We start from the raw sequence: 26034 nt of genomic DNA on the forward strand, positions 1-26034 counted from the left end.
GGCAGGAGAGGGAGGAGCAGGCTCCTCACTGAGCAGGGAGCATCATATTCCATCCCAGGACCCTAGGATCACAGCCTGAGCCCAAAGCAGACCTGTAACAACTGAGCCATTCAAGCACCCCTCATTCCTGCCTCCCCACTTGTGCTCTCTCTCTCTCTCTCTCAAATAAATAAATAAAATCTTAAAAAAAAAGAAATATATACTATTCAAACACTGATAATCAAGGAAAAAAAGACAGTCTCTTCAATAAATGGTGCTGGGAAAATTGGATAGCTATGTACAGAAGAATGAAACTAGACCATTCTCTCACACCATACACAAAGATAAACTCGAAATGGATAAAAGACCTCAAAATGAGGCAGGAATCTATCAAAATCCTAGAGGAGAACATAGGCAGTAACCTCTTGACATTGGACCCAGCAACTTCTTTCAAGACATGTCTCCAAAGTCAAAGGAAACAAAAGTGAAAATGAACTTTTGGGATTTCATCCAGATCAAAAGATTCTGCACAGCAAAGGAAACAGTCAACAAAAAAAGATGCAACCCACGGAATGGGAGAAGATATTCCCAAATGACACTACAGACAAAGGGCTGATATCCAAGACCTATAAAGAACCCCTTAAACTCAACACCCAAAAAACAGATAATCACATCAAAAAATGTGCAGAAGACATGAACAGACACTTCTCCAAAGAAAACATGCAAATGGCTAACAGACACATGAAAAAATGTTCATCATTGGGGCACCTGGGTGGCTTGGTGGGTTAAAGCCTCTGCCTTTGGCTCGGGTCATGATCCCAGGGTCCTGGGATCGAGCCCCACATCAGGCTCTCTGCTCAGTAGGGAGCCTGCTTCCTCCTCTCTCTGACTGCCTCTCTGTTTACTTGTAACCTCTGTCTGTCAAATAAATAAATAAAATCTTTTAAAAAAATGTTCATCATCATTAGCCATCAGGGAGATTCAAATCAAAACCTCATTGAAATATCACCTTACATCAGTTAGAATGAACAAAATTAACAGGACAGGAAACAACTAGTGTTAGAGAGGATGTGGAGAAAGGGGAACCCTCTTACACTGTTGGTGGGAATACAAGTTGGTGCAGCCACTTTGGAAAACAGTGTGGAGATTCCTCAAAAATTAAAAATAGAGCTACCCTGTGACCCTGAAATTGCACTACTGTGTATTTACTCCAACGATACAGATGTAGTAAAAAGAAGGGCCATTTGCACCACAATTTTCATAGCAGCAATGGCTACAGTCGCCAAACTGGAAAGAGCCAAGATGCCCTTCAGCAGATGAATGGATAAAGAAGATATGGTCCATATATACAATGGAGTATTATGCCTCCCTCAGAAAGGATGAACACCCAACTTTTGTATCAACATGGATGGGACTGGAGGAGATTATGCCGAGAGAAATAAGTCAAGCAGAGAAAGTCAGTTTTCATATGGTTTCACTTCCTTGTGGAGCATTAGGAATAACATGGCAGACATTAAGAGAAGGAAAGGAAAAGTGAATTGGGGTAAATCAGAGTGGGAGAAGAAGCAGGAGAGACTATGGACTCTGAGAAACAAACTGAGGGTTTTGGAAGGAGGGGAGTGGGAGGATGGGTGAGCCTGGTGGTGGGTATTAAGGAGGGCACAGATTACATGGAGAACTGGGTGTGGTGCACAAACAATGAATCTTGGAACACTGAAAAGGTAAGAAAATTAAACAAAAAAAAAAAGAAAGTAAGTTTGGGGATTTGAATCAGAAAAAAAAAAAAAAAGAAAGAAAGAAAAGAAAAAGAAAAAGAAAAAGCTGGAGAGGCTAAATTAATACCAGGCAAAGGAGACTCTGGAATAAAGAATACAACCAGGGATAAAGAGGGACATCACATAATGATAAAGAAATTGAATCACTAAGAATGTATAACACTCCTAAATACGTATTCACCTAACAGTAGAGCTTCAAAGTAAATGATGCAAAGACTAGTGGACAAATCGACAACTATCATTGGAAATGTCAGTACCCCTTTTGTAATCATCGATAGAGAAAATAGATGAAAAAAGTAATAAAGATAGAGTATTGAACATTGTCAACCCTCTTGACCTAATTGGTACTGATAACACAGTATAGCCAACAGCAGCATACTCTTTTCAAGGACATATGGAATGTTCATCAAGTCAGGCAAAGTCTCGGGGCCACAAAACAAACCTCAACAAATTAACAAGAAACAATATCATATAAAATATATTCTATGGCTGTAGTGGAATTAATTAAAAATCAGTAACAGAAATATATCTGAAAAATCTCCAAGGGCTTAATTGTCTCTGTTTGTGGAACACGGGAATTATACAGAGGAAACCTTGAAGACTCCACCAAAAATTGTTAGAAGCAATAAACGAATTCAGTAAAGTTGCAGGTACAAAATCAATATACAAAAATCAGTTACATTTCTATACACGAATGAAAGGAGACATTTAAATAAACAATCATACTTATGATTGCATCAAAAAGGCTAAAATACTTAGGAATGAAAACTATAAAACATGGATGAAAAAATGAAGAAAGCACAAATAAATGGGCAGATATTCTGTGTTCATAGGTTGGAAGAATATTGTTAAAATATCCACACTACTCAATGTGATCTATGGATTTTTTTTTCAAGTAAGCGCCATGCTCAAAGTAAGGCTTGCACTCATCCCCCTGAGATCAAGAATCACAACCTCCAGGGACTGAGCCAGCCAGATGCCCCTCAATCTATAGATTCAGTGCAATCCCTATTAAATTCTGATGACATTTTTTACAGAAACAGAAAAAAAGTCATTCTAAAATTCATCTGGAACCACAAAAGCCCCAAATAGCCAGAACCACACTGAGGAAGAAAAACAAAGTGGAAGGCCTCACACTTCCTGATTTCAAACTATATTATGAAGCTGTAGAAATCAAAACAGTATGGTGTTGGCATAAAAAGACACATCGATGACTGGGACAGAACTGAGGGCACAGAAATAAATGCACACATATATGGTCAATTAGATGACAAACATCTAATAGATACAGCAGATTGGTGAGGATTTTTGGGGGCTGGTCTGCAAACTCTTTCCTGCCTGACCATAAGAATTAGGTAATGGAACTTCTGTGTCTGGAACCTATCCTTTTATGGAGAAAGATCTAGAGGTTTGGCTAAGAATAACAGACCCTGGGCAGATCTATTTTGGTTCTCTCTTGCCTCTGAAAACCTGTTTTAAGTAGCTCGTGTGGCCCTGGAAGGCTCAAAGTTTGGTATTTAGGACAGCGGCATTTCACGTATCTGTTACTCATCTATATTTCCTCTTTACACACAGGACACCAGTAAAGCTTTTCTTCTTCTAAGGTTCTGAAACACTTCTTGGTAAAGTTAGTAATAAGCCTTTTCTGTTCATGTTGTGAAACAATTATTCCATGATTACTCCGAAGTCTTATTTGTAAAGTTGAAAAGAACAGAAATAAAATGGAAACTGTGCAGAAAGACACCCTTTTAAGGTACTCTTGTTTATATCCTTCTACCCCTGTTCCTAGACAATTCCTGAGTCTGTCTTTATTTTACATGCTTTTAGTACTTATGAGGAACTGGTTAGGCTATGTAAAATGTCTCTCAGTCTGGACTTCTGATGGTTCTTCTGATGAAGCTGAGGTTATGTCTTGTGGACAAACATGGCACAGAGGATACATTGTACCCTCCTCCCCATATCAGGAGTTATACGGTATCAATGGCTCATTCCTGGTGATCATTTAGCTACAGTGGTGTGAGCTAGGTTGCTCCCGTGGAGAGTGGCTACTTTTCCCTTTTCAATTAATAGTTTGGGCATGATAATTGAGGCCATGCAAAGATCCTGTGTCTTCATGAACTTTAACCTGCCAACTTGAGAATTTATCATTTGATCTTGCCTGCAGATCACTGTGATGTCCTCATGGTGATTTTCTAGCTCTTCCTCTGTCTGTACTTATTCACTGGAATTCTTCTGTAAGGAACAGCTGTGCCTTTGCCCCTCTTACTTATTTATTTATCATTTTTTAAAAAAGATTTTATTTATTTATTTGATAGAGATCACAAGTAGGCAGAGGCAGGCAGAGAGAGAAGGGGGGGGAAGCAGGCTCCCTGCTGAGCAAAAAGCCTGGTGCAGGGCTCAATCCCAGGACCCTGAGATCCTGACCTGAGCTGAAGGTCAAGGCTTAACCCGCTGAGCCACCCAGGTACCCCAACCTCTCTTATTTATTAGTCACTTTTCCATATCAACATTGGAAGAACTATTCATTTTTACTTAAAAAACAGTAAATGTCGAGGCACCTGGGTAGTTCATCTGGTTAAGAAGCTGACTCTTGATTTTAGCTCAGGTCATGATCTTGGGGTTGTGGGATGGAGCTCCACGTGGCGCTCCTTGCTCAGTGTGGGGGGGAATGTCTGCTGGAGAGTCTTTCTTCTTCTTTTTTTTTTAAGATTTTATTTATTTATTTGACAGACAGAGATCACAAGTAGGCAGAGAGGCAGGCAGAGAGAGGAAGGGAAGCAGGTTCCCTGCTGAGAAGAGAGCCCGATGTGGGGCTCGATCCAGGACCCTGGGATCATGACCTGAGCTGAAGGCAGAGGCCTCAACCCACTGAGCCACCCAGGTGCCCCGAGATTCGTTCTTCTTATACCCTCTCCTCTCCCTCCCCCTAAAATAAATAAATCTTAAAAAAAAAAAAATCAAAAACCAAAACAGTTAAGTTTCCATAAGCCAAGTTCTCTTCCAGCTAAAATAACATGCCTGAAGGAAGTTCCCCATGACAGGAATGCCCTGTGTTATGCTTTTGACCCTGGGCTTGTTGATCACAGTGATGAAAGCAGATGTCACCAAGAGTGTGGTTGTCATCCACCCAAGTGACCCTGGGGCCCCACTTACTGTAGCCCATCAGGACGAGTGCTCCTATGAGCATGATCAGAGTCTGCAGGGCATCTGTGTAGATCACAGCGGCCAGGCCACCTGAGGGTAGGGGTGGGGATAAGGAGAGGTGAGCGTCAGGTATGGTGGTAGAGAGGAGTTACCCTGGGGAGCAGACAGAACCTGCAATTTCAAGACCTGCCTGAGGAGACTTCTTAGTGTCGTGTGCAAAGATGGCCACAGTGTCTCCTTCCTGAGCGCCTGCCCATTTGGCAGTGTGGCTTTGCTGTTCCTTCCATGTTGAGGTGAAGCTGATTTCTCTACCTCTTAATGAGAGTGTTGGCCAAATGGGTTGCTTTGATCTGCAGATTAGGGCGGGAGTGATATTGTGCAGCTCAGAGCCTAGGCCCCAAGGCCCCGGAAGCCTCTGCTCTTGTTCTCCTGTTGCCCTGAGACCTCCATGCCGGAGAAGCCCACCCTTGCCTACCTGAGGGTGATGCCTCACACAGGGGAAGCCCAGCTGAGAGCCCACGCCAACCACCAACCGCATAAGGGAGGCCACCTTGCCCCAGCCAGCTATTCCAGATGTCATCGACCTCCCCTTCTGAGCCAGGTGAGACCAGCTGATCATGACCATATAATGGCAGCAGGTCCATCAGCATCTGGACAGGGTGATCTTCCCAGTCTCTTCCCTGTACCATACTTCCCGCTTCCTTCTTCCCAAAGGGGAAAGAGATGCTTCTCTCATGTGAGCACGTTTATTCGTGGGCAGTACCAATGTGCAGAAAGTGTGCACGGAGCTGTGGTGTTCCACTCTGATTCCTCTCTCCTTGCCAGCACGAATAGGGTCCCCGTCACAAACATGGAGAGAGATCCGGTCTCCATTCTGGCCCTGACCCTCTGAGGCAATAATCCAGCCTGAGATTCTGCCACTAGAAGCTGGCATCGTTCCTATACTGATGATTACTGAGCAGTTACCACGTGCCAGGCCCTGGGTGCAGTGTCTTCTTCAATCCTTCCCCAAATCTCTCGTGAGCACCCTGCCAAGCTCTTTGTGGAAGGGACAGAGAGGCAAACAAACCAGCATGTCCCTTGTCTTGAGAGAGATCAGCGTAATGGGGACACAGACTCCCCAAACAAGGAAATGCCAAGATAAACTGACTTTGGCCGCTAGCCTTTCTCTTTCCTGGGGCTCCCGGCACATGGCCTCCATGAGCGTGGAACCCCCTGAGATCCTTCAGGGGCCTCTGCATACGTTCGATTTGGTTGCTTTTCCACTTAGAGCCGCCAGTGGAGATGCACGGCACTTAGAATAAAACCCAGGTGCATTTTGTCTCCTGCGATGTGCCAATGGCTGGCCTTTTGCACATCATTAGGGATGCTGTGCCACACAGGGTCGGGGGTACATCCCTCTCTGGTTTGTGGGCATGGCCCCCCAGAGCCGAGCAGGATGCACTTGAACAACAATTTCCTCGCTCAGCTTCAGCCACACTGACCACCCCTTTGTTCCCCAAGCAAGCATGTTCTCATCCTAAGAGTCTTTACATGTGACCATCCCTCTGCCTGGACTTCTCTTCCCCTGAGCTTCTCTTGAGAGCTTCCTTCATATCATTTAAATGTGGTTCAAGAAGGCCTTAGAAAGGCCTTCCCTGAACATTCTTTGTGGGAAAACAACAACAACAACAACAAACCTCCTTATCCCATCACTCCCCATCTCATCCTGCTTAAACTCCCTTCAGCGCACTTATCAGATTATAATAATATGTCCTGATATTATTTCTTGGTTGTCATGCTCTGTTGTCTGTCTCCCCATCCCCATTAGAATATAAGGTCCTTTTGGGTAAAGAATTTGTCTGTTTTTCTTACTGCTGTGCCCCATTTCCTAGCATGATGTCTTGCACATGCTAGGTAATATATAGATATATATGTAGAATGAATTATATTACACCAAGAGGGGGCAGAGCGGGATGAAGCTGGAGCAGAATGTGAAGATAAGAAGGCAAATATTCCAAACCAAATACTTGTCTGGGGCCTACTAGAGGCTGGTCTCTCTCCTAGGATGCTGCTCTGAGGGGGAAAGAGGAGACCACCCAACCTCAGCCTCCAGAATTAGGGTCGCTTCCCAACTAGCTTTCCAGAGTGTGTGTGGAGAAACGTGCTCAGCTCTGACAGTTCTCAATAAATAGTTTTTCAATAAATAAATGGGAAATAGCTTGATGCAGTTTTGGTGTGTTTTTAAATCCTCTTTCTAAAAGGGAACCCTCTTCCTTTGGACAACGGCCAAGAGAAATCATCTCATCTGGGGTCGTGGAGTGAGGTGTAATGAATGAATGGTTTTAACACATGGGAACATCAGAAGATGAGCCAGGAAAAGTCGGGGGACAGGCCACAGGCTCTCAAGCATCACCCCTTACTCAGACACACCTGCAACAGTGTACAGAGCTGTAATGGCGAGCAGCCCGACTATAGCCAGGTAGAGATCGAGGTGCAGAGACTGCTGAATAAAGATGGCGCCTGCATACATGTCCACCTGGGGAGACATGAAATTGATGGATGAATGAATGGAGGGACATTTTCAGCACAGGCTCCCCTAAGCCTGGATTCTGGCAAATACAGAAGAGTTCTCTACTGCTTCAGCCACCTCTTCCCAGATCGGGGGTCTCAAACTAGAGCCATGTGGGCCATTACATTTGACACCCATTCACCAGGCTAATACAACAACCTCCTCAGCGGTCTTCCTGCTTCTACTCTTGGTTCCACTCTCCATCCTCGACACCGCAACCTTATCAAATATTGCCATGATCATGTCATCCTTCTCCTGCCCATTAATATTCTCCAGTGGCTCTGCCCCCATGAACCCCAAACTTATATCTACATAAAAACATTAAAATTGCATTTCAGGCTTCATGGTCTGCTTGCCCTCATTTCCCTCATTCTCTTCACATTCCCTGCTTCCCTTAACAAGCCCTGTCTATCCATCCAGAATGCCAGGCCCCCTTTCCCTAGCTGGTAATCATCCTTGGTCGTAACTTCCCTTGTGAAGGCTTCCTACGTCTGTAGCTTCCCACCAGGCTGAGAGAGGAGTTCTGAACGAATGTTGTCATCTAACGTCTATCTTTCAAGCCTGCAGCTGGCACAGAATCAATTATTGTTGTCTGGATTGAATGGAATTCCTCTGCACTGCACCCACTCCCACTCTCCACACCTGGGGTAGGCTCTCCCCAGCCCCAGCTGTAAGCGGAGACAGCATCAGCATGAGTCAGGTCTGCTCTTGGCCTTTCTTGAAATCTGCCCGTCCAACCAAAGGCCAGGGTGGGGCAGTCTCCATGGGCCTCCACACACCTGATGAATACCTGATGACTGCCTGATCCCGGGAGGAAGAGAACAGTTCCCCACCGAGGTTTGGCAGGGCTCTCAGAGCCCCGTTCTTCAACCTTCACCATCCTGATATGTTGCCAGAGCTCTGGCAGTAGTGGAAAGAGGTGTCCCTCCCTCCAACTTTTCTCCCAACTTCCTCTCCCAGAGCTTACCCTCTTCCCTGACCCCTCTCATTCTCCAAGCGCCCTGAAGCCCCCCCAAGGAGAGGAAATGCATGGGCAGGACACACTACCAATGGCTGTATTCCATTTTCTCACCATGCTGTAGGGACGCGGCCAGGCTGGGTCCCCACCTTACCGAGATCTTGGTGAAGATGTAGATGAACAGGTAAAGCACAGCCAGGATGATGGGGATCCTGTTGCCGCCAAAGCGTTTCCTTAGGTATTCTGGCATCGTGGTGACCTGGAGGCCAGAGTTGAGCTGTCACCACCCACCTGATTTGGGGCACATGGCCTCCTGGCACTGCCCCTTCCCTCTCCCCTCCCCCCTTCCTCGCCCAACTCAGCAGCACTGATGGTCTTCTTAATCATAGACTTAGGAGAGAAGAAGAAAATGGGGTTAGGAGGGTGGCTCACTAGTTAAGTATCTGCCTTCGGCTCAGGTCAGGATCCCAGGGTCCTGGGATCGAGTCCCAAGTCAGGCTCCCTGCTCAGGGGGGAATCTGCTTCTCCCTCTCCCCCTGCTTGTGCTCACTCTCTCTCTCTCCAATAAATAAAATCTTAAAAAAAAAAAAAAGGAGGAGAAATTGGGGGCAGAGGGATGGGGTGTGGAGGAATTGAGGTTCTGTGCAGGGGGTTATCTATCACTCCCATCCCAATTGTATTACCCATTACTCACTGTTTTTATGTCTTAAAATGACTTTTATTTGACAGAGCGAACGAGTGATTTAGTCAGTTTAATGGATTGAGCTCCCACATTTTCCTATTAGAAGCAACCACAGCTACCATTTCAAGTCTCCCTGCCTCCTCTCAACCTCCAGCCCCCGAATTCCTTCCTCACTCTCAGCAGATGACATTACCTTTCCTTGCCAGAGAAAGTGGCCGAGAATGTCTGGCTGCCCTACCTGGGAAATAACCTGCATCTCCACCGATCTTTACCCCTTTCCAGAGGAGGTGTTAATACATAATTATTGCTGCTTTGGCCCAGAGACCCTCGGTCCCAGCCCAGTGTTGGTATACCCCAGATATTTTGCCCACATGGGAGCTAGTCCCAGGTGGAGGTGGGAGCCCCCTGCCAGCCACCCACTAAGGCCCTGCTTATCTTACTCAGACTCCGTATTATCTCCAAGGTTATTCATCCATGTACCCTTGCCCTTTACACAGGATCACACTACATTTGGTACAACGTAATTTTTCAAATGATTCCTTTTATCATTCAGCAAGTCTCCCTACTTGTGTATTTCTTTAACTGCCTCAATAAAAAGTGAAAATCAGTTCTTGCATCATTGAAACCACGATGGGACAGTATGATCTTGCCTGTGTGGTAGGATCCCTAAAACAGAAGGAAGTCGAGGCAGGAGGACTGACGCAAAGCTGTTGGATCAGAAACAATTTTTTAAACTACTTTTTCAAAAAGTCTTAAAGCACCGTCGTTTGGGAACAAAAATGTTGACGTTTCACATCCACCAGAAATAACTCTGTTTGTATAGTTTTCTATGCAAAGGAAGAAAAGCAGTAACCTGTTATGGATTAAGTTTTAAGACACTGTGAGTCTTGTGTCTGTGTCTTGGCATTGAGAAAAAAAAAGTGTTTTTGAGCCCCTGTTGCTTCCAGCCTCTGAAAAGCCTGTGTGCATCTCCCTCATGGGGCAGCAGGTGGGAGCTGCTAAGGACAGGGCTCCCCGCTCTCACCTGGGCAGTGACCCTCACCATGTGGGGAGTTTCCAGGGACTGGCTAATGGATGTCCTCAGGGGGGAGGGAGGGAACCCAAGGGTGACCCTCCCAAAGGGTCTTCCCATCCCAGAGCACCCCAACTCACCTGACCAGCGATGTAGATGGGCAGGAAGATCCAGGCCAACATCAACACAGAGAACAGGCCCTGCCCGAGAAAACAGAGTCAGGCACATCGAGGTGCTGGTTTGGATTTCCCTCTGCACTTGGCGGTCACCTGGCCTGGCTCCGTCTCGGGTTCAGTAGCTCATCCTCCCTGGGCCATCGTATTTCCGTGTTGAAATGGGAGAAGGGGAGGAAGGAATAGCAGCTTTCCTGTGACTCCTCATTCAGTGTCCCCCGAAACCTCATGTCATTCCCCCACCTCCCAGGGGTGGCCCTCCTCGTTGATCCAGGATGGGCTTGCTAAGTGAACCCTATCATAGGGTACTGTGCGTAGGGTACTAAGTCGGCAGCACAAAACGAGTACTGTAAAAATGTTAGTCACTGAGGGGGTGCCTGGCTGGCTCAGTGGGTGGAGCGAGTCACTCTTGATCTCAGGGTGGTGAGTTCAAGCCCTACCCTGGGCGTGGAGACAATGTAAAAATAAATAAATAGATAGATAAATAAATAAATAAATAAATAAATAAATAAAGCTTGTTTAAAAAAAATGTGTTAGTCACTGTGAAGATGAAACTCCCTACTAAGAGTGCATGCCCACCCCCTCAGTGAAAATCACACCCTGCATGAACCCTGCTACCCAGGATAATGTGTCCTGTCTCTAGAGTCTCTGTGGGGTTGCAGGAAGGTTGAGAGCCACGGAACCACACACTACATTTTTGTGATGCCAACTGGATCTAATACACAGATATACCCTCGGGTCCCCTGAGACCTTCTATTTTCTACATCCACAAGAGAGAGGTTCTAAGCCCTCTTCTCCCACACATTGGTTTTTTGGGGTCCCAGTCTTCTGGGCCAGGATCAAGCAAACCCAGACAAGCCCAAAGCTTGCAGACCCAGCTGATTTTTTGCTGACCAGGTCTGCCTTTGGTGCTTGCTTGTTTTCTCATGAAGTACAACTGTAGTTTTAAAAAGAACAGGGTAGGGGCGCCTGGGTGGCTTGGTTGGTTGAGCCTCCGACTCTTGGTTTCAGCTCAGGTCATGATCTCAGGAGGTCCAGGAATCGGGGCCCACCTTGGGCTCCACCCTCAGCAACGGAGACTACTTGGGATTCTCTCCTTCTGCCCCTCCCCATGCTCGTGTTCCCTCTCTCATGCTCTCTCTCTAAAATAAATAAATAAAATCTTTAACAAAAATAAATAAATGAAAGTACAGGGAATTCACATTGTCCCCCAGGGCTCTCTGGTAGGCAAAGGGTGAGCTGTATGCCTGCTGATAAAATACTTACATTCAATTCATAAGCAGTGACCGAGAGGCCCACAGCAGCGCCTGAGCCTGCCAGGCCAACGAAATGTCCACTTCCCACATTGCTAGCAAACAAGGATGCGCCCACCTGTGGACAGATGGACAAGTCAGATCTTAGAGTGATGGTCTATGGTACCTTTTCCCCAGCCCTGGTTTTTCTCATGCTCCAGAGGGACCAAGACAGAAGAAGTGGAGAAGGCAGGGCCATCCCTAGCCTATGTGGCACCTTTTTCTTTCCTCAAATTAGAAAAAGAGTCTTCTTCCTCAAGACTCTTTTACTTCCATCTATCAGATACTGGCACAATAGATATGCATATTTTTGATGGCTAAAATATGAATTGTTTGTCAGAGGGTTGTGCAGTGCATGACATGAACAACTGTATGCAGTATCCCTGGGGAAAGGATGACAGGGTCTTGTGGAAGGTGCTTCATGATGAGAATCAGAAAGCCTGTGTTCTATTCCAGTTCTGCTTCTAACTCAGCAAAGTAGATAGTCCTCTTTCTGGTAGAACAGTAAGTGGCCAAGCCTATACTCGATGACCCCAATCCCTGGTCTCAATGGACTGGACCAGACAGACTTGAGCACCTGGCCCAAGCTGGGCCAATTACATTTTCTCTTCTGGGAATCAAACTGGGACACCATCTCTGTTACTAAATCCTTGCTAGTTTCTCTCACTGAGGCCTGCATTCTCTTGGTTAAACATAGAGATTAGCCAGAGACAGAAAGCTGAAGATACCTTAGTACCAAACTGTGACTTTTTCTTTTATAAAATCAAGAGGATTGACAGAGAATAGGAAAGGGAGTATATGCACACTATGTCATTTGGTGATATTTAATGCTGTGTCAGCAGGCAACTGAGAAATCTTTGGGCAACTGTTACTCATAATTCGGGGAACACTAGATTATAAGAGCTCCATGAGGGTGAAGACTAGCTCACTGAGAAAGAGAGAGAGAAAGGGAGGGACGGAGGGGAGAGAGAGAAAATCTCAAGCAGGCTCCATGCCCAGTGAGGAGCCCGACATGTGGCCTGATCTCTCAACCCTGAGATCATAACCTGAGCTGAAACTGAGCTGGACACTTAAGCAATTGAGTCACCCTGGGTGCCCCAGGGAGAAAATGTTTTGTAATGAATATTGGGTGGATTTGCAGTGAATGGCTTCACTGCAAATGGGAGATGTCCTCCCTCTTCTTAGTTCAAAGATTTCATCCTTATTTTAGGCGATTATAAGCAAACTATTATCCCAGACCACCTACCCAGGGCCCATGAAGTGTGCATACGAGTGCACATATGTGTGCACGTATGTGTATATGTGCATGTACGCATGTTTGTATATGTGTTTGGCAATGCCCCTAAGTCTGCTTGAAAAGAAAGTACTGGAGCGCCTGGGTGGCTAACCCAGTGGGTTAAAGCCTCTGCCTTCGGGGTCCTGGGATCGAGCCCCGCACCGGGCTCTCTGCTCAGCAGAGAGCCTGCTTCCTCCTCTCTCTCTGCCTGCTTCTCTGCCTACTTGTGATCTCCGTCCATCCAATAAATAAATAAATAAAATATTTTTTTAAAAGTTGAGGAAAAAAAAGAAAATACTAATTCGACTACTGTGTTTGTCATTTGTGTCCTCAACATCTATTCTACCTTGTCTCAGTAATGGCCTCTAGCCCCTTCTCATTTCTCATCACATAGGCTTCGGAGGGGCTCCCCCACCCAGCTCAGGCATTGACTGTGTGACCCAGGCTTAAGCCAATTAGCAGATCAAACTACCCTGGTCACAGTGACTGACACAGAGGTGGGCATGGGACCCAACCAGAGAAGAGGTATCTTCCAGGGATGCTGCCCTGGAGGCAGGTGCTCTTCCCACACTGGACTGAGCTTGAGAAGATGAAAGTCTGGAGCAGTGTCTGCCATCTTATTGCCATGAAGTTGACCCTGTTTGGGAATAATGCCCGTCCAGAAGAAGAGGGGTTGATATGGACAGATGGAAGGAAGAAAAGAAGGAAAAAAGGGATGGGCACGGGGAAGGAAACCAGGTCCTAGTGACATCACCTGAACCCCTGCCCTCAGCCATCCCTGAAACCAGCCTAATTAGATTTCTCCCTTGGGTGAGCTGATGAATTCTTTCTGTTCAAATACATTTGCACCGGAGCTAAGCCTTCTCTAGACCATGACTTCCACAAAACGTACAACCAGAGTCCTGCGAGACCAAAGCCTAACGGAACATCAGCCCTCGAAGAATCTTTGAGAAATGACTTTAATTGAACCAAAGATCACTTACTGGCCACCACACCATGTCCCCTCCAGCTAGGAAGTAGCCTTTCACCGTGTCTCTCTTGGTCTTCACTGTGGACTGAAACAGAGAAGAAGAAGGGAAATAATCAGAGGCATCCCAGAGCGCCTGAGCCATGGTTTACCTGCTGCGAGTCCAGCAGGCCAGATTTGGACATCAAAGATAGTTTGGGGTTTTTTAAACCCATGGTTTAAGAAGATTTTAATTTGAATGCTTTAGAAGAGATGTAAATTCTTCAGGCTGATGCAACCCCTGCCACCCTGCTCTGCATACTTATGGCTCAACTATGTGTTTGAGTTCTCAACCCATGGTTTATCTAGGAGAGCTCATGATGGGTACCATTTACGAGTGTTCGTAGGGACACAGTAGCTCAGCCTGCAGACACTATGCTAAATATTGTAGAGCATCATCTCATGGTAATTCCTACCATCTCCTATGAAGTTGGTGTCATTAGACCAATCTAACAGAAGAAGACACTGAGGCTCAGAACTTACCTATCAGAGGCTCAAAGTTACCTATCTTGTGCCATATTTCTAGATAGCAGGAGGGCTGGGAATTCAGACCAAGGTCTGAATGATTACAGACTCATATATCCTTCGGTCCGACAAACTTATCTGTTGTAGGAATTTATCCCACATTTTAGTTGCACACATCCAAAATAATGAGTGCACAAGATTTGCTGACTGCAACATAATTTGTAACAGTAAGAGACAGGAAGCAGTCCAAATGGCCCTCTATCCAAATGATACAGTACAAGTATCTTATGGAATCCTGTACAACTTTTCAGAAGGTGAGGAAGCATCTATGTGCTGATATGAAAAGACATCCAAGGGACCATGATAGGTGAAAAATAGCAAGGTAAAAAAAAAAAAAAAACAACGTGAATAATAAGTTACTTTCTATTTAAGAAAGAGGTAAATATAACGATAATATTTGCTTGGATTTCCAGAAGGAAACTCAAACTAATGTGCAAACAAGTTAATAAAAGTAGTTACCAGGGGCGCCTGGGTGGCTCAGTGGATTAAAGACTCTGCCTTCGGCTCAGGTCATGATCCCAGGGTCCTGGGATCAATCCCTGCATGGGGCTCTCTGCTCAGCAGGGAGCCTGCTTCCTCCTCTCTCTCTCTCTGCCTGCCTCTCTGCCTGCTTGTGATTTCTTTCTCTGTCAAATAAATAAATAAATAAAATCTTAAAAAAAAACAAAACAAAACAGTAGTTACCTGTGGAGGGAAAGGCAGTAGTGAGACTTTTCACTGTATGTCATTTCAAGTTGCTTTTAATTTTGAACCATGAGGCTTAATTGTCTTTAAAACAAAACGAAACAAAACCCTCACTTAAAAGAGAAAGAAAGAACATGGCCTTCAAAGTGAAGGAAATATGGATTCTAACTGCAGCTCTGTTAACTTACTAAAATATAAGGAACTTGGATTTTTGAGCCTCAGTTTCCTTACCTATAAAATGGGTACAGTAGTAGTGTCTTCTTTGTAGACATCTGTGCAAGTACATGGGGTAACACAAATGGAAGTGCCTAAGACAGCACCTGACATATGATCCACACTCAAGTCCATTTTTACAAGCATGAAGTTCAGATTACTTGATGACCTTGGGCGAATTTCTTCCCCTGCCTCCCGGGGTCTGGCTTACCCATAGTCCCACAGCCAGGACAAAGAGGAAGTACAGAACAAGCACTGCGATGTCACCTGGCTCCAGGTTCCTCTGGGGAAAAGCCTCCAGGGGATCGGACTGGGTGGGCTGAGGGCTGCTGGAGCTGCTCTCCATGGTTCTGAGCAAATGCTCAATCCTGTGGGAAGTGCAAATGCCTGTCAGATGCCAGAACCAGAGTGCTTTTCTCACCCGCTCCACAGCTGCCTCCTCGGAACACCCAGACAAGAGGACAACCATGGAGGGATGTGTGTGGGGACACGTCCCGCAAGAAGGCAGAGCCACCTACCCATCTGTCTGTCCATCTGCTCACTCATTCATTCAGCAAATTCAGTGAAGTCACTTCAAATCACCCGCTGATAGTTTAGCCCTTCAGCCAATTGGCAAAATATTAAAAAGAATAAACAGTGTGAGTAGCACAGATGGTTTCCCTCTCCAGGAGTGTGAGTAAAGCAAGACACCTGAGTTACTCCCCATTTCTGAGGAACCTCCGCTGGGTGTAGGTCAAGCTGACAACTTTGTCTGAGGGTCAGCTAGACACTATGACCTTATTCCTTTGACTGTTGGATGGCCCATGAAAGTGCACATAGTGATATATGTAGCATCTCCTGCACGCTGGGCATCATTCTAAGTGTTTAATATTAGTGAGCACTACTGTCATGGTCCCCATTTTACAGATGGTAAACCTGAGGCACAGGGAAGTTAAGTTACCTGCTTAAGGTAAGACAGCTCCAGTGGCAGAGCTGGGATTTGAAGGCAAATGATCTTGCTCCAGAATCCATACTTTGAACAACTATCCTAAGCTGTTACCCAGTATCCTGCACTTGTGTGCAATTTAAGGGATTTCTGTGGTGGGCAGATAAATGTCCCCTTCAAGGATGTGTCATTCTAATCCCCAGACCCTGTGAATATGTTAAGTTACATGGCCAGAGGACAGCTGAATTTGCAGATTTTTCCTGGATTATCTGAGCGAGCCCAAAGCAACCACAAGAGTCCTTAAAAGTGAAGGGAAATCAGAAGAGAGAACCGGAGATGACAGCGTGAGAAGGATTTGGCCAAATGTTGCTGGCTTTGAAGATGGAAAAATAGGGACCACAAACCAGGGAACTCAGGTGGCTTCGAGAAGCTGGAAACACAAATTAATACATTCTACCCTTAGAGTATCGAAAAAGAATTCAGCCCAGCTGTCACCTTGATGTCAGCCCAGTGAGACCCACTTAGAACTTCAACTTGCAGAGCCCTAAGATAATAACTGTTGGGTCCTTTGGATCCAAAGGAACGAGACTGAGACAAAGTGAAAGTTATGCAAAGCCTTATTCTATGCCAAGCATTAGAAGTCAAACTGACTGGCCAGGGCCGCCTCCGAAGAGAGTGACCACCTCTTGGTCTTACAGGCTAGTTTTATAGGGCACAACAGCAGACATCTACATATGTGGCTTTGGCTGATTGGATGTTTCCACCTGTCTGGCCTTGTTTTAGTAACAGTTACCTGGAACTGATATCAATAACTGTTGAGGCATTTATTAAACAAAATGGCCTTGTTTTAGGTATGTGTTTTAGCAACGGTTACTTGGAACCGGTATCAGTAACTGCTGAGGCATTTATTAAACAACAAATGGCTACCTAGGCAACATGGATTCACTATGGCTAAGTAGGCCCAGGCAGGTCCTAGGGGTTTAACAGGTTTTAACGAGGAATCGGCCCCAACAATAACCCTGTGTTGTTTCAAGTTGCTACACTGCTGGTAACTGGCAACTAATAAAATTTCAAAGAGTGATTTTTTGACCATGAGTGATTTGGGCATTGACTTATTCCTGTGTTAATGTGTGACTCCACTCTGGGGGTTTGGGAATGAAAAGACTCAGTCCCTGACCTCTCCGATGGGCAGCCCAGTAATGGGGAAACTCACTCATGAGATAACAGCACAATGGTGTTCTATATAGGGGAGGTGCTTAGTGGCAGATGTGTTCAGGATTTGAGCTTAGAAGCCACAGAGCTGGCCCCACCACAGAGAAGTCCCGAGAACCGGGACAAGTTCTCTAAATGGGCAGTGAGAGTGTGTACTGAGGGACTGTGGTGAGCTCATGCCTACGAAGGGCTAGGTGCACCGCTTACATAGTTGTGCCCCATAAATTCTGGCCATTATTACTACAAGATGCAGTGGGTGACAATAAGGACCACCTCATTGTCAATGGACAGATCCAAACAGGAGCATATAAGCTGGGTTTTGAAGAATGAGTCAGTGGTTCTGGATGTGTAAGCAGGGCCTGGGGACATTCCAGGCAAAGACAACAGCATCTACACACTGAGGTGTGAACGAGCATGCCACAGTTAAGAAACCACCAGATTCTGGGGTGCCTGGTGGCTCCGTCGGTTAGGCGTCTGACCCCTGATTTTCGCTCAGGTCATGGGCTGGGTTTGAGCCCTGCATTGGGCTCCCTGCTCAGCAGAGGTTCTGCTTCTCCCTCTGCCCCTCCTCCCACTCATTCTCTCAATCTCTCTCTCTCAAATAAATAAATAAAATCTTCCCCCAAAATTAAATAAATAAGTAGGGACCCCTGGGTGGCTCAGTCATTAAGCCTCTGCCTTCAGCTCAGGTTGAGATCCCAGGGTCCTGGGTTGCGGGGCTTCAGCCCAGGCTTGTTCGTCCCACACTCCCTCTACCTGTGTTCCCTCTCTCTCTGCCAATTAAATAAATAAATAAAATCTTTTAAAAATTTAAGTAAGTGGGACGCCTGGGTGGCTCAGTTGGTTGAGCAGCTGCCTTCGGCTCAGGTCATGATCCCAGCATCCTGGGATCGAGTCCCGCATCGGGCTCCTTGCTCGGCAGGGAGCCTGCTTCTCCCACTGCCTCTGCCTGCCATTCTGTCTGCCTGTGCTCGCTCTCTCCCCCTCTCTCTCTGATAAATAAATAAAAAAAAAATCTTTATAAAAAAAATAAAAATAAAATTTAAGTAAGTAAGTAAATAAATAAATTTTTAAAAGTCAATGCTCTAACTCCAAGAGAAATAAAAGGAAAGCAATTAATGATAAAATGATGAATGCGTCAACACGCAACATCCGTGGGCAGACCCTAAGAGGCCGTCAGACATTTGCACCTAAATGCTGAATAAGTTTTGATTTTAAGAGAAATAAGAAAGTCAGAAGCCACTTTACTCCCCAAGCTCAGAATAAAAAGTAAATCTGTGAAGGAACAGCAGCACAGAAACTCAGTTGAACAACATGGGGGGGAGGGGCGCTGACCCCCAGTGCAACCAAAAATCCACAGGTAGCTTTTGAGCCCCCCAAATTTCAGTACAAACAGCCTACTGCTGACCAGGAGCCTTACCAATAATGGTTGATCAATGCATATTTTGTATATGTACTACATACTGTACTCTTACAATAAAGATAGAGAAAAAATAAAATATTAAAAAAATAAGAGAAAATAGATTTCTAATACTGCACTGTATTTATCAAGAAAAAAAAATCCAAGTGTTAAGTGGACCCATGCAGTTCAAACCCATATCGTTCAAGTGTGTTGTTCGAATGTATATACACCAAAATGCTTAAATTTGTAAGCATACTTTGTGATTCCATTATTTTTTAAGGAGGCTCCAGGTCCAATGGGGGGCTTGAACTCACGACCCTGAGATCAAAAGCCAGATGCTCTACTGACTGAGCCAGCCAGGTGCCCCTACGATTTTAAATGTTTAAAAAAGTCCTGGGTGCCTGGGTGGCTCAGTGGGTTAAACACCTGCCTTCGGCTCAGGTCATGATCCCAGGGGGCTGGGATCGAGCTCCGCATTAGGCTCCCTGGTCAGCAGGGAGCCTGCTTTTCCCTCTGTCCCTCCCCCCATAGTGCGCTCTCAAATAAATAAATCTAAAAAAAAAAAAAAGTTCAAGAAATTACCACGATATGCCATCTTTTAAAGACCAAGCACTCTAAAAAATATTTGAGACAATGTTGTGAAAATAAAAGCAGGCACATTCTTTGCTTTAAAATTTTTGTTTAAAAAAGCCAACATATTGTTTTTCATGTATACTGGAGGTAGGTTCTAGTCTCAGTTATAAGCATGCTGTTCACCCACATGAAGAACTGGTAGACTATTCTGAAAGTTCATGTTGCATGGGGCAGCTCCATATATTTCAGGGAGTCTAGCATCTCTGGCCTCCGTGGTACCCCCAAATCATGGTCACAACCCAAAGTGCTCCCATACGTGTTCACTGCATCTCCCGACAGGCAGCAATATGTCTGCTGTACGCCTGCGCTCTAGGATAAGGGACCAGGGAGTCATGTGCTCAGATAGGGGTAGGGGAGGCTTGTGCAGAAGCAAGAAGTGGGAGAGGAAGGTCACTGTGTAATGACTCAGACTTGAGATGAAGTAGAGAGAGGGGCAAGAGAGGGTCCGAGAAGTAATTTGAGGTTAAAATCAATAGGGTCTGGTGATTAGTTGACAGGGTAATAAGGATGGGGGAGTGCTTTCATGCTTCTGATCAGAGCTGCCCACAGACAGAACAGCCTGATTACCTGTGCAGGATGGTCCTTGTTTCTAGAGTAAATTCCCTCAGCTTCAAAACTATTGACGCTTTGGGCCGGATAAGCTCTCCGGATCAGCCGGGGGGGGGGGGGGGAGGCTATTCTGCGCATTGCCGGCAGTTTGAACCACCTCGCTGCTATGCCCTAATGAGGCAGCTGGAAGTTCACTTAGAGATGCCTCAGGGGGCGGGGGGCAGGATCCTACGTTCCCTTCTGATGCCAAGGCTTGCTCTAGACTTCTCCCAGGGGCTGCCCCTTGCTTTGTTGTGTTGGAAGCCTTCTCAGGGCTGCTCAGACCTTGGAAGCGGTGGCCCTCTCCCGGGAAGGAAGGACCCAAGCAACCAGGGATCCACTGCACCGATAGAGAGGAAGAGGGTGGGAGAGAGGGAAGACAGCCCCGACTGGGCTCGCCCAGCTCAGACACCTCCTGTGCCCTAGTGTGGGAGGAAGGAAGCAGCAGAAGCCAGGATTCCCCTCACCCCTCAGTCTAGATTTTATGACCATTGTCATTTGTGAAATGCGATAATAACATGCTCTGGACGAACCCAACTAAACTGGACCCCTGCAAAGCCTTTGTGCAAGGAAGTGGGAAGGAGGCTGCGATGTCTAGGGTGGGAACAGAAGCCCATAAAGGAAAGGGGAGCCTGGGTGGCTCAGTCGGTTGAGTGTCTGACTCTTGGTTTTGGCTCAGGTCATGATTCTGGGGTCAAGAGATCAAGCCCTGCGAAAGGCTCAGTACTCCATGCACAGTCTGCTTGAAATTCTCTCTCTCTCTCTCTCTCTCTCTCTCTCGCCTTCAGCCTCTTTCCCACTCACACTCTCTGAAATAAAATCTTTAAAAATAATAATAATTAAGGAGGGAGAGGCACATTCTGGAGGCTTGGGGAGAAGGGGGCTAGATGGTCTGTTAGGTTATCTCAGGGGTAAAATCCCTCTCAGGTAGTGTGACTGTACATTACAGGTGAGGCGAGGAACTTGTGGCTCTGGGAGGTTTAGCATCATGTCCAAAGTCAGGACTTGAACCCACAACTGTATAGTTTCACAGCCTGTGTTTTTAAACACTTCAACCTCCAGCTTCCAAATCTAGGGGCTTTGGGGAAGGTGACGGGTAGGAGCTTGGCAAGCAGTTCAAGGTAGAGACTGATTGCTGAACTGGGTGGTGGAGTAGATTGTTCTAGAACCACCAGGTTTGAAAGGGAGGCAGGAGGGGCGGGCACTGGGATGATCGTGGGACCAGGCCCTCCCCCAGCTGCCCCTTGCAGGCCTCTGCCCGCCAGGCACCGAGGGCGGTGGGAGCGGATAAACAACTTATTCATCTCAGCCCTGGGCAGGCTGGCACTGACTCCAGGCTCTTCCTGAGTCCCAGGGAGGTGGGGGCCTTGCCAGGGGCCGGGAGGGCCTGGCCCTTCTGCACGACAGGAACAGGAGCAGGGACCAGAGAAGCTGGGAACCCCAGTGCTGCCACCTCGGCCACAGGCTCACAGGCTAATGCACCTTCTTGGCAAACCCTTAAGCACTGTGCAAGTGTGGGGCATGGGACCCGCTTTACAGCTGCTCTCTTACTGCATCTGGTTAGCCCCGCCAGGCAGACACGGTACAGGTGCGAAAGGGAAGCATGAAGACGTGGAAGTTTGGGTCCTATCCCCCTTGCTTCTAGGGCACAGGAAATGGCAGAGGTGGGATTTGAACCCAGGCCCTCAAATGCAGGAGCTAGCATTACCCAATACTGGCTGCTCTATCTTTATCCCCTTCCTTCCTTTCATCTGTTCTCCTCTTTCCCTTCTTCCTTACATCCTTCTGTTTTTTTCCACGCATTTATGAGGCACCAGCCGGGTGCCAGGCTCTGTGCTAGACAGAGAGGACGGAGCTGTGAGCCAGGCAGCCACGGTGCCCATCCTGGTGGGTTCCTCTGCCAGCCCCTTGCAGCGCTGTGCACGAGAGACCTTCGCACTGCTCCAGGATGGCCAAGCTGGGTGGGTTCCAGCTTCACCTCCTGTGAGGGACCCTCTGGGGGGGGCTGGGTTAAGGGGAGTGCGGCTTTGGACAAAGCTGGCGTTGTGACATTGGCTTTGTTCGCGAGAACACCCTGGCCTCACAGTCACCGATAGGCCAGAGAACAAAGGAAGCCCAGCACCCAGGGACGGCTGCTCACCCTTTGCGTTGTAGCCCTTACATAATTTGCCATAGCAGATGTGGAAATTTTCCACACCCCAGTGGGAGGACAAGACTGCGAGAGGTGGTCGCAGGTAGGGTTGCGGGCCATTTGGTTCTGTAGGTTGTGCGTGCGTCCACAGACAGGGGGTGGGTTCCAACATGATTCTTTAACTTTTGTGGGTCTTGAAACATTTCATCACAAAAGAAAAGAAACAGAACAAATTTTACAGCATAAAAAAATCTACATATATTAAATACATTCCAAGACACTAAATAATCTGGGAAGTATTTTGTCAGGACGTAGGCATTATTTGCCCAAGAATGTCAAACACATCAGTGGGGACAGAGAATGAGCAAGAGACAGTAGGGGAGAGGCACTGCAGGGACCAGAGATGACAGCTCACTATAAGATTTTTTTTTTTTAAAGATCTTATTTATTTATTTATTTATTTACTTGTCACAGAGAGCAAGAGCGAGCGCACAAGCAGGCATAGTGGCAGGCAGAGGCAGAGAGAGAAGGAGGCTCCCTGCCAAGCAAGGAGCCCGATGCGGGGCTTAATCCCAGGACCCTGGGATCATGACCTGAGCCGAAGGCAGCGGCTTAACTGACTGAGCTACCCAGGTGTCCCCCTACAAGTTTTAATCATAGACAAAAACTCCCTGGAAAAGAGATGTGCTCTAAGAAAATGTAAAGATGTAAGAATTGCATTGCCCAGTTCAAATCCGAGCTCTACCTCTTACTAGCTCCGTGATACTGGGCCAAGAAGCTCTCTGAGGCTCAGTTTCCCCCATCTATAAAATGCGGACAGAGTAGCACCTGAGTGGCTCGGTCAGTTAAGCGTCTGACTCTTGGCCTCAGTTCAGGTCTTCATCTCAGAGGGGTGAGTTCAAGCCCCGAGTTAAAGAAAGCCCCTACTTGGGGCATAGGTGCCTCGTTTGGTTAAGTATCTGCCTTCAGCTCAGGTCATGATCTCAGGGTCCCAAGATCGAGTCCCCTTTGGGCTCCTTGCTCGGTGGGAGTCTGCTTCTCCCTCTGCCTCTGCCCTTCCCCTGCTTGTGTCCTCTCTCTCCCTCTGACAAATTAACAAAACTCTTAAAAAAAATTAAAAAGCCCCTACTTAAAAAAAAAAAATGGAGACAGTAATCAGACCTGTCACAGGTTTGATAAGAGCATTAGGCAAGTTCATTATATAACATGATTAGGCCTAGAATACTTGGGTCTGTCTCTGTCCCTGTTACACACACATACACACACACACACACACACACACAGGCCTGGACTTTGTGGTCCAGCAGATCCTGACCACCTATGTGTGTGTGTGAATCTCATTTTAAATGCACAGCACCCCAAGAGGTCAGCTCTTGGATTAACCCCATTGAACAGGTGAGGAAAACCAAGCCGAGGCCCCGGGGCCCAAGGTCACAGTGCTGGTAAATGACTGAACCCAGGTCCAGCCCAGGCTTAACCCCTGAGCTCAAAACCACCGCTTGGCACGTGGACCTTTGGCAGGGAAAATTCCAGGGGTGACACCCTTCAGTGATGATCTTGTCTCGTGATTTCCTAGAGAACAGAGCATCCAAATGACAACACGGCCTTTCCAATGAAACGCGTCCGACTCGGAGACCATGCTCACACAGGGCCACATCGCCTACCCTGACGCTCACATGGGTCACTTGAGAGCCTAAAGTCATGCATTCACTCATTGACTCATCCGTCAGTGGCCCGTGAGCACCTGTCATGTGCCTGAGGACAGCAGCGGCCACAGCACGCCAACACAGCATGAAAGCACTTACAGTGTCTTTCTCAACTCCCAGAATCTAATAGTCCCTAATTCATTCCTTCTACTCCCCCCGCATGGCTGAACCCATGCATTTTCCCTCACCTTTCCTTCCAGAGCTTTCATCTATACTAGCGCAAGCAAGGACTTTCCACCTCCCCTCCTTCCAATCTGCCCCTCACAGCCCGGCCAGAGGGATCTTGGACCATAAACCAGACACAATCATCAACAGATGAGTGCAGCCACTGACCAGCTCTTCTGTGGCCCACCCTCCCTGCACACTGGCCCTCTTCCTTAGCTGTGACTTCTGGCCTCAGGGTCTTTGCTATTCTGTTCCCCCTGCCAGGAACGCTCTTCCTTGTGGCCTCGGCTTGACCGGCTCCTCCACGTCCCTCAGATTTCATCCTACTGTCCCATTCCCAGAAGAGCTTTCCTTAGCCTCAGTCTAAATTGGGTGCTTAAGCGATCTGCTGTCACAGCAAACAGGACATTTCCTCACTGTCAATCAAACGCCATATCTCATTTGTACAGGTCATTGCTGCCCCTGCCTGCGACACCAGAGGCTCTCTGAAGGCAGGGACTGTGTAAGTCTTACTCACTTGGTGTCCCCGAAGCTGGCTTTCAGAGCTTTTACTATATACCCCCGCATGTTGTGGCCCCTATTCGCCAAAGTGCTATCCCCAGGACCTGGGGAGGGCACCTCGCTCCTGTGTGTCCCCAGAACCGTCCAGCCAAACACTGTCAGAAAAACCAGACCTTGTGCATCAGCTCGTGGCTGGGAGGGTTGGGTCTCAGCTTTGCCACTCATGATTTGTGCAAACTCAGGTATGGTTCTTAATGGCTCTCCATTGGTCTGTGAGTTCAGGTGGCTGTGTCCTCAGAGGTAACTGGCCGGCGAAGCCAGGCCCAGGAAGGGAAGCCCTCTGCAAATGCCCAGCACATTTCAGTGAAACTCAAATTTGCACCGTATTGCTCCAGCCTCCTGTTGTTTAAAGAGATATTTCCACCTGCACTTCTCTTTGGGGCCTTGGGAGACACCATGCCTGTAGGCTGGGCTGGGCTGGGCTGGGCTGGGCTATGCTGGGCTAGGCTGGGCTGGGCTGGGCTGCAGTTTATAATCTCCTTTAACAGATAAGAATCTGAGACTCCCTGAGCTGAGTGTCTAAACTTGGGATGCGGAATAACAGGGACCTGTGCCTGGTGCCACCGGTCGTCCCCACCCCACTCACCCGCAAAAGCACCCCACTCGCCTGGTATGGGATGAGCCTTCTCCAAGGAGAGGAGCTGTGCCTCTCCCAGCGAGAGTTCTCTAGGCCACGGCAGGCTCCTGTTCCCACACCAACCTCCCCAGTTGGGGGAATGCCTGTCAGGTTGGGCCTGGTGCAGGCAGGGAATCTTACCTTCCTCCAGAGGCCAGGCTTACCTGCCTGGGGGCCCGTCCGTGGCTCCTGAGGCAAGGGTGGCTGCAAGAATGGGGGACACCTGGGCTCCTCTCCCCTCACAGCCAGAGCTTGAGAGGACAGTGGCCACCCTCTCCTGCACCGCCTACAGCTGAGAGCCTCCTTGCGGGTCAAATTCCAAATTCCAGCCTCACTGCAGTGGGGAATCAGAGGAAGAGAATGATCTTCCCAAGCAAAGGAGAGGCTGGGCCCAGCCCTGAACCCTTGAACTTGAACTCGGAGCAGGCCTGTGTGGGGAGGATGGCGTGCTTGGAGCTCCGCCCCTGCAGTCTTCATCCGGGCCCTCACCTGGAGGGGGGTCCATTGCAGGGAGGGGTAGGGGAGCCACAGGAGCCCTGCACTGTCCTGCTTCACTCCCCCACTGGCCCGCCTCCATGCTGGGGACAGGCGGGCTTGGGACGGGCTGGGGAAAGGGGGAGGAGAGAGGCTGGCCGGGGAGGCAGGGGACAGTGGAAAAATCCCAGGAGGGCCCTTGCAGCCACAGCCCCACCACCGCAGCCACAGGGACAGTGCCCACACTTTGTTCAGCCCCTTTTCGCGGGTACACTCCAGACGAAGGCAGGGAAAAGAAAAGACAGGCATCTGGAGCCCTGGAGAGCTGTCAGGAGTGATCAAGCCACGGCC

General features: G+C 47.6%; 1 protein-coding gene across 4 annotated transcripts in view; it reads right to left on the reverse strand.

Annotated features, from left to right (window-relative positions):
* Nucleotides 1–25785, reverse strand: part of SLC5A11 (solute carrier family 5 member 11) — a 42108-nt gene extending 16323 nt beyond the window's left edge. The window contains exons 1-9 of one of the 4 annotated variants that reach the window (XM_082713946.1): nt 25699–25785; nt 25351–25543; nt 15482–15638; nt 13826–13897; nt 11541–11645; nt 10242–10301; nt 8562–8666; nt 7311–7416; nt 4908–4988 (exon numbers count right to left, since the gene is read on the reverse strand). In XM_082713946.1, the coding sequence (XP_082570072.1) occupies nt 4908–4988; nt 7311–7416; nt 8562–8666; nt 10242–10301; nt 11541–11645; nt 13826–13897; nt 15482–15616 (664 nt within the window). In that variant the 5' untranslated portion in view covers nt 15617–15638; nt 25351–25543; nt 25699–25785. Of the gene's footprint in view, nt 1–4907; nt 4989–7310; nt 7417–8561; nt 8667–10241; nt 10302–11540; nt 11646–13825; nt 13898–14832; nt 14851–15481; nt 15639–25350 lie in introns of those variants that run through there. The other 3 variants (XM_082713947.1, XM_082713945.1, XM_082713948.1) reach the window with 3 other exon arrangements.
* Between the last annotated feature and the right edge of the window lie 249 nt (nt 25786–26034).

Source organism: Mustela nivalis (genome assembly GCF_964662115.1).
Source record: "Mustela nivalis genome assembly, chromosome: 19".
NCBI classification, from domain to species: Eukaryota; Metazoa; Chordata; class Mammalia; order Carnivora; family Mustelidae; genus Mustela; species Mustela nivalis.